Raw genomic sequence first — 12,990 nt, 5'->3', positions numbered from 1 at the left:
TATAGCGTCACACCTCACAGCAGCCTCAAACTCTTGGGCTCAAGCAATTCTCTTGCCTCAGCCTCCCAAGTAGCTGGGACTACAGGTGCCCGCCACAACACTGCCTTAGCTGCACGCCACCTTTTGTTGCAGTGGGCATCGTTGTTAGCTGGCCTGGGCTGGGTTCAAATCCTCCACCCTTGGGGTATGTGGCTGGCACCATAACCACTGTGCTACAGGCGCCGAGCCATTAGGTTATGAAATATTAACAGCAGTGGAGTGACGCAAGGCTTTCCATGTTGTTCTCGTGATGACCAGGCTTATTTTTCAGTATGTGATGGCTACGTGTGCAACACATTGTCCATGTAATACCACAACCCATGTATGCCTTCTTTTTTAGGCCTCCAAACCACAAGTACAACTTAGCAAGGGTGCTGGTGACTCAAGCATGATATTGATGTTTAAAGTCCCTTTTCAACTTTGAATTCCAGAAGAGTGCTGCCTGCACTTAATTATCTACATTAACATTTAGTTGAGAGGGTGCCACACAAGAAAGTTTGTCCCCCAAGACATAATAAAAAAAAAATCGCTCCTAGGAATGCAGCAGATTTTTTCAAAATGCAATTCATTTGCAAGACGCTCCCTAATTGAAACATTAATGCTTACCTGGACTGCTTCACAGTCCCTGAGCTGTTGGTGATTGCTAGTGACAGGTGAAATGGGAGAAGTTTCAACAGCTAGAACAGTTGTGGCCAAACTCTAGGGTACAGTAGAATCACAAATGGCTGGGCCCACCCTCAGGGATTTTGATTCAGTAAGTCTGGGATGGGACTGAGAATTTGCATGTCTAACAAGTAGTCATGTGATACTGGTGCATGCTGGTCCCAGGCCCTGCACTTGGAAACCACACAGGGGTTTGGGGGAGAATGAAAGGCCTTCCCAGGTAGCTGCTTTGAGTGCTTCTCTTATGGTTCCCTTAGCTCAGTGTTTTTCAACTTTTTTTATCTCTCGGCACACTTGAACTTATAGGTTAAACTTCTGTAGCACACTTAAATTATGTAGATCCAAAAAAAAAAGTAAAAAAAGAATATACTGTGCTTTGAACTTCTTTTGATAATAATTATGATCTTTAACGATTTTTATGGCACATCGGTTGAAAATCACTGCCCTAGCCCTTTGTAGCCTTTTTACCCTCTCACTTTCAGGGAGAGAACTTTGTCACAGTGCCAGGCCATCAATGTGTAGTGGGGATGAGATGATGTCTCTGCTTCTTTACTCTGCAGAGGGAGTGGATTTTCCTTTCTTTCTCTGAAGAAAGCTCAGTAAATAAAAGGCAAGGAAAAAGAAACCCAGATGAAATGAGAAGAAGAAAAGAAAAAAACACAATGTTTGGAAAAACTGGAACCTAGAACAACTGGATTTTAGCCCTAAGCCTCAAGGGACCACATAGTGATGAGTCGGGGCTCAGAGGCATGGGTACAGAAACTGACCATATAAGGAAATCCACACACCTCCATCCCTCCAGAAGGCTTCAGTTTACTGAGCCTAGGTTTTGAAAAACTATTTGGAATGAGTTCTCAGCCTCTGATTTGCCCATCCAGTGTGAGCAGAGAATGGTTTTGTAGCATTTTTGCATTTTGATAAGCTCTCCAATGTTCTGGCTTTGAAACTGGACTCACATTTTCTTTTCTCCTCCATACTTACTTAGAGGCAGTTTCTTATTTGATGTGGTCTTTATATTTTGCTTTGGCATTTGTTAAATTTATCCTGCTCATAAACTTGATATCCTGAAGTGTTTATTATTATAGTAGGCAGAAGATTCTTCTTCTTGTTCTTTTTTTTTTTTTTTTTTTTTTTGAGACAGAGCCTCAAGCTGTCCCCCCTGGGTAGAGTGCTGTGGCATCACAGCTCACAGTAACCTCCAACTCCTGGGCTCAAGCGAGTCTCCTGCCCCCACCACCCAAGTAGCTGGGACTACAGGCACCCACCATAATGCCCAGCTATTTTTTTTGGTCGCAGCTACAATTATTATTTGGTGGGCCTGGGCCGGATTCGAACCTGCCAGGTCAGGTGTATGTGGCTGGCGCCTTAGCCGCTTGAGCTACAGACGCCAAGCCAGGAGATTCTTAAGAATGATGAATGTTGCAGATACACTGTTAGCTCCTCTTTTCATTGAAGTTCCTGAGAAAAGCTTCAGGAGAAAACCAATTTGTCATTTGTACTTAAGAGATTAAAATCTATAACACTTAGCCTGTGGCTATGTGGTGGCCAAAATGTAAATAAATCTGAAGTAACAAGGTATTCTTATTTGTATATTTCAGTTATTTTCCATGTCGTCTTACAAAAATGCCACATTAATGGCATTTATCGTTGAATCCATTATGCATCCTCTGTCTCTCTCTCTCTCTTACACACACACACAGAGAAAGGACACTGAAATGAGTCTTAGGATGTTACTGTGTGAATCCATTAGGAACCCAGGGTCAATGTGTATGCCTTCCATTTGCGTTAATGTCACAGGGAACACCCAGGAACTCATTTTCAGAAAACTAAAGATGCTTGTTTCTAGGAGTGTTTTATTGTGTTTCTTTTTTTTTTTTTTCCTTTGAAAAAAGTTCTGACCTTGGTGATCACATTTATTGGAAATGTTGGAGAAAAATAACAATGACATTTAGCTTAAGGAGTTGTGAGTTATATAAATTAACTCATTTCAGGAGTGGAAGATCCTTGGTCATTTGTTGATACAGAAATGTACACAGGTTTCTCTTTTGAATGTCTTGTACATCTAAAGCAGCAACTAGACAAAGTCTCCTTGATGATAAATTCTTTGTATCAGCCAACTCTCAATCGAGGGGCAACCAGGACGATGCCATCTCCTTGGACAAAAAGCATCGGAATATCCCATTTTGTTGATTTATATATCTCTTCATATGTTTCTTCATCAATTTCTGTAGTAGTCACAGTTTCTTCCACATCTCCCAATATCATATTTAAATGTTGATCATAAGCACGTAATCTGCCCCGAAGCTCTCGGTCATTTGTCACTTTCACATAAATTCACTCATCCAGGCTGAGCCTGGTAAGATCCAGAGGCTCCTCTACAGTGTTGGTAGTCTGTTGCTGGTGCATGTCGTCCGCCATGTTTCAAACCCTGCGCCTTTTTGTATTGTGTTTCTTGACCTCAGTCGTTTCCTAGGCAGGTATCATGTAGATGAGTAAAAAGGAGAAAAGAAGAAAAGTCGTGTGTAAGTAAATGGCAACTTTTGAAAATACTTGGGTTGGTCTTAGGTTACAATTCAGGAGCTTGATTAACTTTGACTTAGATTTCTTTCTGGTAGAAGGTTCTAAGAAACCTCATGTTTTAGATGTCACATGACCATTCTTGTATAGTACTTTATTCACCTAATGAGAGAGAGAAAGAGAGAGAATCTGTGTGTGTGCTACACTGATTCCTGAGAAGTTGTAGGTTTAAAATTTTCATTTTTCCCCTTTCTTAGACTTAGATACCTATAAGAGTGACTTTGTGACATAGGTTTCCTTTCATTGACAAATAGTCTGAGATGCCAAATTCCCGCAAAGAAATTCATCCTCCATACAGGCACGTTTCCCAATTTAGTTGCCATTTTCTTTAGTTTTCAGGCCCCCCCCCCGCAACAGAACTTTATTACTAAAAGCCATTTCTTTCATTTTTCTTTTTTCTCTTCGCTTTGTTTCAATTTTAGAGTTCTTCAAAGAACTACTTGAAAATGCAGAGAAATCCCTGAATGACATGTTTGTGAAGACCTACGGCCATTTGTACATGCAAAATTCCGAGCTATTTAAAGATCTCTTCGTGGAGCTGAAACAGTACTACGTGGTGGGAAACGTGAACCTGGAGGAAATGCTAAATGACTTCTGGGCTCGCCTTCTGGAGCGGATGTTCCGCCTGGTGAACTCCCAGTACCACTTCACAGATGACTACCTGGAATGCGTGAGCAAGTACACTGAGCAGCTGAAGCCCTTTGGGGACGTCCCTCGGAAATTGAAGCTGCAGGTTACTCGCGCGTTTGTAGCAGCGCGCACTTTTGCTCAAGGCTTAGCGGTTGCAAGAGATGTAGTGAGCAAAGTCTCCGTGGTAAGCATCGTTTGTATTCTGGGCTTTTGTTTTGCTTTTGTTCTGTTTCATTTTAAAAGGCAGCTTGGGAATGGTGGGAAAACGAATCACCAGAATTCCACTGGCTCCATAAGGCTTCCCTTTTCTTTCTCTCTTGCCTCTTCTCCTCTCCCAACCTTTGTCCTTATACGTGTACAGTATAGAGTTACTATACGATACTGTGACGAAGATCCTCGTATATCATTATTCCTTTTTGTACTATTTTTTGGTAGCTATTCTTAGAAGTCGGACGTGTGTTCATTCTGTCATTTAATTTTAAAAGTGGGTTTGATTCCACCATACTCTTTTTAGTTCTCATTCTAGAAAGAAATATACACACACAGGCTCCTCATTGGGTTGTCTTGAGTGACTAAGTTTGAGCCTACTAACTAGAAAAGCATTTAATCCCCATGAACATATGTTTCCTTACTATAAGGTATGCGCGGAGCTGTTTAGAAGACAGGGCTTTGTATGACAATTAATGTGGACCACATTGCTTTTGACTTACGACTTTGTTTAGAGGATTACCAGTACAGAAAAAGAAATTGTAATATATAACCAGAAGCTGATGAAATGCTCCTGACTTTCCTCATTTGTAAATTAAGTGAATTGGACTTGACGGTATTTCTCAGACTGTGTTCCTTGGAGCCAGCTTAGGGGTTACTTCAGGGGCTCCTTAAGATGGTGCAAGGGAGCCCTAAAGAAAGATGGAGACTTTACCTCCTTCATGTTTATATGGATGGAATTGGAAAATGTTCTTCTTAGCAAAGTATCTCAAGAATGGAAGAAAAAGTATCCAATGTACACAGCCCTACTTTGAAACTAATTCATAGCTTTTATAGGAGTTTCATAACCTAATTATAGCCTTAGAATATGGAAAGGGGTGGGAGAGGGAGGTGGGAAGTTGGATGGGGGAGGGAGGGAGATTGGTGGGATCACCTATATGGTTTATCTTACAAGGGTACAAGTGAATCTTTCTAAAAGCAGAGTATGAACGTTTTAACTCAATAACTAAGAAAATGACATGAGGGTTGTGTTAACCAGTTTGATGAGAGTATTTCAAAATGTATATGAAAACAGCACACTACCCCATGATTACATTAATGTACACAGTTATGCTATAAGAAATTTAAAAAAAAAAGAAAAGAAAGCAAAATGTTAACCAAGTTTTTTTTTTTTAAAAAAAAAAAAGGGGCTCGGCGCCTGTGGCTCAAGTGGCTAAGGCGCTAGCCACATACACCTAAGGTGGCAGGTTCGAATCCAGGCCAGACCTGCCAAACAACAATGATGGCTGCAACCAAAAAATAGCTGGGCATTGTGGCGGGCGCCTGTGGTCCCAGCTACTTGGGAGGCTGAGGCAGGAGACTCGCTTGAGCCCAGGAGTTGGAGGTTGCTGTGAGCTGTGATGCCATGGCACTCTACCCAGGGGACAGCTTGAGACTCTGTCTCAAAAAAAAAAAAAAAAGATGGTACAAGGGAGAAGGAAGCCTTCTAGTGGGTACAACTGTGCATTTGTGCCTTTGCCTCCAGGTTTTATGCAGTAGGGTTTTGAACAAGATTTTGGGGTGGGGGGGATGAAGGCCCTAATGTTCCTTCAATACCCACTCCCCTCCCCTAAATGAAATTTGAGAACTTCTTGAAGGCTCTTTCACTTCTACCCTTCCATGACTCGACACCAGGGAAGGAATAAGATACTTAGGCAAAGTTGTCTTTGAAAGACTGATCTTAGTGCTGCTACCTTTAGGCCCTCAAAGGAAAAGCCAAATTGTAGGCCATTGCTAAAATGCCTGAATGCATGACAGCAGCTTCTGCTCAGGCTGCTCAGTTGTCTTGAGGATTGGGAATGGTCAGCATAACAATTGGATAGCACTGTCAGCACCCAAATAGCCACCTGATTGCCTATCAGAGAGTTCATTTACAGTTAGGGTGACCAAATAATTTACTGTCCAAACAAGGATACTTATTATCTACACCAGGATATTTTGATTAATAATTATACACAGACAAGAAGTATCACTCATTATTAATAAGCAACTCTGACTGCCCTGGGATGACCAAGGTACACAGTTATGCTAGTTAGGGAGGGAACTGATTCATCAGAGTAAAGATAAAGATTTGAAAGAATAGTGTGTTATGAAAAATAGGTACTCACAGGATTTTTCATACTAGGATTTGGTAATAAGGGTTTAGTTGATTGTTGCATTCATGATTATAATGTTCTCTCTCTATCCAGGCCATAATCTGGCAGGAAACGATTCTTTCTAGTATGTTTTTATCTACTTCTTCTCCTGATATTTTCATTATAAATTACAAATACTCATTGGGGTATGTGAGGGTAAATGAGAAGATGATTATTTATCATCAAAGGAAAAATCTGATGCCTGAAATTTTGCCAACCCCAGTAACCATTATTGGTCTTGGAGATATTTATGTCAGAGTCCTTAAAATAGTACATAGTTAATCCAGTTCGAAAGTTATTTACATTGCAGGTCCATAACACATTTGTCCTTCTTCAATAATTGCTAGGGTTCATCCTCAGCTGAAAAGGCAGAAAGGCACCGCTGTGCGGTTTCAATGTGTATGTATACCTATGCTTGTACGGTATGCTCTTGCCCAAGAGAAAGGCAAAGAATTAGGGGCCCTTTGCCAGTGTTGGAAAACAGCTTTCCTTCTATAAATCCTCCCCCTTTCCTTTGAGGTACACTGTTAATTTTTGTAGAAGGATCAGGCAGCTGACACAAACCTGTCTAGGTGTTAGCCTTACTTCTCAAGATTGGAGCTACTTCAGAGAACTGAGATGCTAGAATCCACCAACTTAGGGGAAGGGAGGTGGCCAAAACAAGAAAAAGGCTTTGAGGCAGGTCATTGTACCGTGTTCCCCTGAAAATAAGACCTGCCCGCAAAATAAGCCCTAGCAGGATTTTTATGCATTTGTTAACTATAAGCCCTACCCCGGTAATAAGACCTAGTGATGTGCGTGGCTATGTTGCATATCTGCATGGCCACGCCCTGCATTTCTGGGCGGAGCAGTAAGGAATACCTTTTATCTGCCACAGTTTCTTTCTCTGAGCCATTTGCACTTGTGCAGGTGCACGTGTGGTAACCGAGGTTGCAGGCATCCTATTGCGCACGAGTGAATGGCTAAGGGAAAGGAGTTCACACATCACTAGTGCCAGCCCCAACAACAAGGTCAGCTCCCCCCTGTCGGGTTCCAGAAGAAGATGATTTAACTATGTTTGAATAAATTTAGATTGTTTCGTTATACTTAATAAAAATAAGGGTTCATCACCTGTGGCTCAAGTGGCTAAGGCGCCAGCCATGTACACCTAAGGTGGCAGGTTCGAATCCAGCCCAGGCCCGCCAAACAACAATGATGGCTGCAACCAAAAAAAAAAGCCAGGCATTGTGGCGGGCACCTGTGGTCCCAGCAACTTGGGAGGCTGAGTCAGGAGACTTGCTTGAGCCCAGGAGTTGGAGGTTGCTGTGAGCTGTGATGCCATGGCACTCTACCCAGGGGGACAGCTTGAGGCTGTGGCTCAAAAAAAAAAAATAAGACATGCCCTGAAAATAAGCCCTAGTGTGTCTTCTAGAGAAAAAATAAATACAAGACAGTGTCTTATTTTGGGGGGAAAACTGTAGGTTAAAAGATCAAGGACTAGAAAAGTCTCATCATCACACCTCCCAGGATAGGGAGAATTAAGAAGTTGTGGCTTTCCTGTGTGTTGTATTCTCAGAATGAATTGTGGGAAATCAATAAACTTGAATTTGATGTTTAATATTCAGACACCCTCACTTATGCATTGAAGAGCATGTGGCCCAATGTGAAATAGTCAGGAAGTGGTTGTCATTATTTCATATTGAGTCACATAATCTTCCTTGTGTCACTTTCTCATCTTTCTTTCTTTTTTTTCTTTCTTTCCTTTCTTTTCTTTCTTTCTTTCTTTTCTTTCTTTCTCTGTGTTACCCTAGGTAGAGTGCTTTGGCATCACAGCTCACAGCAACCTCAAACTCTTGGGCTCAAGCAATTCTCTTGCCTCAGCCTCCCAAATAGCTGGGACTATAGGCACCCGCCATGAGGCCCAGCTATTTTTTGTTGTAGATGCCATTGTTGTTTGGCAGGCCCTGGCTGGGTTCAAACCTGCCAGCCCTGGTGTATGTGGCTGGCACCCTAACTGCTGAACTACAGGTGCTGAGCCTCATATTTCTTTTGGTATAATTTTTTTTTTCTTTTGAGACAGAGCCTCAAGCTATTACCCTGGGTAGAGTGCCGTGGTGTCACAGCTCACAGTAACCTCCAACTCCTGGGCTTTAAGCGATTCTCTTGCCTCAGCCTCCCCAGTAGCTAAGACCAGAGGCACCCGCCAAAACACCTGGCTATTTTTTTGGTTGTAGTTGTCATTGTTATCTGGCAGGCCCAGGCTGGATTTGAACCCTCCGGTTCTGGTGTATGTGGCTTGCACCTTAGCCCTTTGAGCTACAGGCGCTGAACTGGTATATATATATATATTTTTTTTTGCAGTTTTTGGCCGGTGCTGGATTTGAACCCACCACCTCTGACATATGGGGCTGGTGCCCTACTCCTTTGAGCCACAGGTGCTGCCCTGGTATAAATTTTTTTTTTAAAGCAAGAAAGTGAGGCTGGGTGTGATGACTCACTCCTGTAATCCTAACACTCTTGGAGGCCAAGGTGGGTGGATTTCCTGAGCTCACAGGTTCAAGACCAGCCTGAGCAAGATCAAGAACCCCCCTCTTGAAAAATAGCCAGGCATTGTGGCAGGTGCCTATAGTCCCAGCTACTTGGGAGGCTGAGACAAGAGGATCACTTGAGTGCAGGAGTTTGAGGTAGCTGTGAGCTGTGATGCCACAGCACTCTACCCAGGGTGTCAAAATGAGACTCTGTCTCAAGAAAAAAAAATGCAAGAAAGAAATTTCCTGTCTACCTTAGTATTGTTAAGTTCTTTGAGAAACTTACTTTCTAAATAGAACTTTAAAGTCTTGGATGGTTTTTTTGAGACAGTCTGACTTTCTCCTGTTTTATCTATTAGTGTTTACTTGGTCTGCTACACTTCTCACAGTCAGCTGATGATTTTAATACACAATTCAGTGAGTTTTTGCAATGTTTGTTACTGGCTACCCTGACCTCTCTTCATCAGCAATGATTCCTCTCTCTTCAGAAAAACATTTAATCCATTTGTACACTGCCATTTTCTCTAGGGCATTATCCCTAAAGACTTAGACTAACATGTCCCAGATTTCACTTCTACTCTTGCCAGGTTTAACAAAAAATTGCTGTAATTCAAGCTCTAAGGTTCTTATGATGACACACAAAAACATGTAACAACAATAATGAACACTACTCAGCAAGACACCACTGCACAGCAATACAAATACAACTGGGAGACACTAATATACTGAGGTTATAAAACCTTACCGAGTTGTTTGGACAGTGCTGCCACTGTGAGGGCATGGTGGCAAGTTTGAGAACTTAATTGTCAGACCTTGTATATTCATCATATTCTCATGTCTGCCCAAGAGGTATTTGCATACTTTTATGGGAATATAATCAATACAAGCTATATGGCTTAATATACATAGAGTAAACATTCCTTACCAGTTGTTTACTTGAAATAAAGTTTGGTTGGGTTTTTTTTTTTTTGAGATAGTCTCATTTCTTGCCCCCAGTAGAGTACCACGGTGTCACAGCTCACAGCAACCTCAACTTCTTGGGCTCAAGAGATCCTCTTGCCTCAGCCTCCTGAGTAGCTGGGACTACAGGTGACCACCATAACACCCGGCTATTTTTTTAGAGATGGGGCCTCACTCTTGCTCAGGCTGATCTTGAACTTGTGAGCTCAAGTGAACCACCCACCTCGGCATCCCAGAATATGAAAATAAAGTTTTATGGAGACTTTAAGTATTGGGTTTATAAGTGGAAACATTTAAAATCATGGTTTTGTTTCACTACTGATTTAAAGACTGATTTAAAATCAAACCTTTTAACTAAGTTATGTTATCTAAATTACATAATAATATGATACATTGGCATCAAATCAGTTTCTAAAGATGCCTAAACACGAATTATGTAAAAATCTATTATCTATGGAATGTTTCTGTATTGCATATTTGATAAAATATTTATTATGTTGATTTTTGGAGAATGACTACCAGTTAAAAATATTTAGACATAACGGTATAGGAAAGACAGAAAATGATCTGGCTATTAAAAACATTTCAAACTGGGTGCGGTGGCTCACGCCTATAATCCTAGCACACCAGGAGGCTGGGGCGGGTAGGTTACCTGAGCTCACAGGTTCAAGACCAGCCTGAGCAAGAGCAAGACCCCCATCTCTAAAAAATAGCCAGGCATTGTGGCAGGTGCCTACAGTATCACCTACTTCAAAGGCTGAGGCAAGAGAATCGCTTGAGCCCAAGGGTTGGAGGTTGCTGTGCGCTATGACGCCATGGCATTCTTCTGAGGTGACAAAGTAAAACTCTGTCTCAAAAAAAAAAAAAAAGAGGCATTTCAAATTGAACATTTTTCTTTTTTTTTGAGACAGAGTCTCAAGCTGTTGCCCTAGGTAGAGTGCTGTGGCATCACAGCTCACAGCAACCTCCAACTCCTGGGCTCAAGCAATTCTCCTGCCTCCACCTCCCAAGTAATTGGGACTGCAGGCACCCACCACAACACCTAGCTATTTCTTTTTTTTTTTTTTTTGAGACAGAGTCTCAAGCTGTTGCCCTGGGTAGAGTGCTGTGGCATCATAGCTCACAGCAACCTCCAACTCCTGGGCTCAAGCGAGTCTCCTGCCTCCGCCTCCCAAGTAGCTGGGACCACAGGCACCCGCCACAACGCCCGGCTATTTTTTGGTTGCAGCCGTCATTGTTGTTTGGCGGGTCCGGGCTGGGGATTCGAACCCACCACCTTAGGTGTACGTGGCTGGCCCCTTAGCTGGTTGAGCTATAGGCGCCGAGCCAACACCTAGCTATTTCTGGTTGCAGCCATAATTGTTGTTTGGCGGGCCCAGGCTGGATTTGAACCCGCCAGCTCAGGTGTATGTGGCTGGCACCTTAGCCGCTTGAGCCACAGGTTCTGAGCCATTTTTTTTTTTGAGACAGAGTCTCAAGCTGTCCCCCTGGGTAGTGCTGTGGTGTCACAGCTCACAGCAACCTTAAACTCTTGGGCTTAAGTGATTGTCTTGCCTAAGCCTCCCAAGTAGCTGGTACTACAGGCACCTGCCACAATGCCTAGCTATTTTTTGGTTGTGGTTGTCATTGTTGTTTGGCAGGCCCAGGCTGGATTTGAATCTGCCAGCTCAGGTGTATGTGGCTGGCACCTACAGTGCTTGAGCCACAGGCACCGAGCCTAAGCCAGTGTTTTTCAACCTTTTCTATCTCACAGCACACTTAAACCTATAGTTACACTTCTGTAGCACACTTAAACACTTAAATTATGTAAAGGCTGGGCATGGTGGCTGGCACATATAATCCTACCACTCTGGGAGGCTGAGGCGATTGGATTTCTTGCTCTCAGGAGTTTGAGACCAGCCTGAGCCAAGAGTGAGACCCTGCCCTGGGAGGCTGAGGCGATTGGATTTCTTGCTCTCAGGAGTTTGAGACCAGCCTGAGCCAAGAGTGAGACCCTGCCCTGGGAGGCTGAGGTGATTGGATTTCTTGCTCTCAGGAGTTTGAGACCAGCCTGAGCCAAGAGTGAGACCCTGCCTCTAAAAATAGCTGGGCATTGTGGCAGACTCCTATAATTCTAGCCACCTGAAAGGCTGAAGCAAGAATATCACTTGAGCCCAAGAGTTTAAGATTGTTGTGAGCTGTGACACCAGTGTACTCTATCTACTGAAGGTGACCAAGTGAGACTCTGTCTCCAAAAAAAAGAAAAGAATATACTTACTGTGCTTGGAACTTCTTCTTAAAAATAATCTAATTAATTATCTTTAAAATCTTTTTAGGCACGCAGTTTGAAAATTACTGCTCTAAGCTTTTGAAAGGCCATTAGCACCAGAAAGCTTAACTTGCTTCAAGAGAAAGGCACTTCTTAGTTGATGTATATACTTGCCTTGCGTTCAGTTTTTCTGGGACCATACATACAGTGATTTCAGCTCACTCCATTGAGCTTCACAATTCAGACTTCACAAAAGCCCCCTTAATGAGTAACAGATGGTTCAAGAATTGCCTGTGCTACACATCTTTGTATTACTTATGCCATCTCTACTTGTCATGGTTCATGATACATTTCTTATTTACCTGCTTATAGCAGCTGTTTTGCCTGGAAGGATGATGTCTGTTGTGGTCTTTCAGAAATGCACAAGTGGTTACATGCACCATGAAAATTAATAGCTCCTATGCCAAACAGAGTTGCATTTTCATGGTTTCAATTAACACTGACAGAATGGATCTATGTCTGCACCCTACCCCAAACTATAGGGGCTAGAATTTGAAACCAGTACCTCACCATTGCAATGTCTAAATGACTGTCCTGCCTTGAAAACAGTTTCCATTGCTCCCTGTTGATTTCTGTCTATTCATAATACAGCGACACCTACAAGAATACTAAGCAAGTTATTTTGACATTTCCCAAAGTCACCATAAACATATAGATGGTTTTTGTTTGTTTATTTATCAAGCTGAGGCGAGGCTTAAACTTGCCGCCCCTATTGTGCGGGGCTGGTGTGCTAACCACTGAGCAAGTTATAAACATTTAAAAATGAAAATCCACAAAGCTTTTAAGCAAAGAATACACATTTATTCAATCTATAATATTCTTTTTTTTTTAATTGAGACAGAGCCTCAAGCTGTCACCCTGGGTAGAGTGCTGTGGCATCATAGCTCACAGCAACCTCCAACTCCTGGGCTCAAGCAATTCTCCT

The 12,990-nt window shown here is 42.4% G+C and overlaps 1 protein-coding gene and 1 pseudogene across 1 annotated transcript in view; one reads left to right on the top strand and one right to left on the bottom strand.

Moving 5' to 3' along the window:
* GPC4 (glypican 4) overlaps positions 1-12,990 on the top strand; it is a 130,018-nt gene that overhangs the window by 97,925 nt on the left and 19,103 nt on the right. The window contains exon 3 of the mRNA XM_003796957.3: positions 3,702-4,093. Coding sequence (XP_003797005.1) covers positions 3,702-4,093 — 392 coding nt within the window. The remainder of the gene's footprint in view (positions 1-3,701; positions 4,094-12,990) is intronic.
* Positions 2,812-3,120, bottom strand: LOC100947688 (annotated as a pseudogene).

Source organism: Otolemur garnettii, unplaced genomic scaffold, assembly GCF_000181295.1.
Source record: "Otolemur garnettii isolate 467f Iridium unplaced genomic scaffold, OtoGar3 scaffold00109, whole genome shotgun sequence".
NCBI classification, from domain to species: Eukaryota; Metazoa; Chordata; class Mammalia; order Primates; family Galagidae; genus Otolemur; species Otolemur garnettii.
Note: the sequence above shows the minus strand (reverse complement) of the source record. Positions and strands in the feature narration are given on the sequence as shown.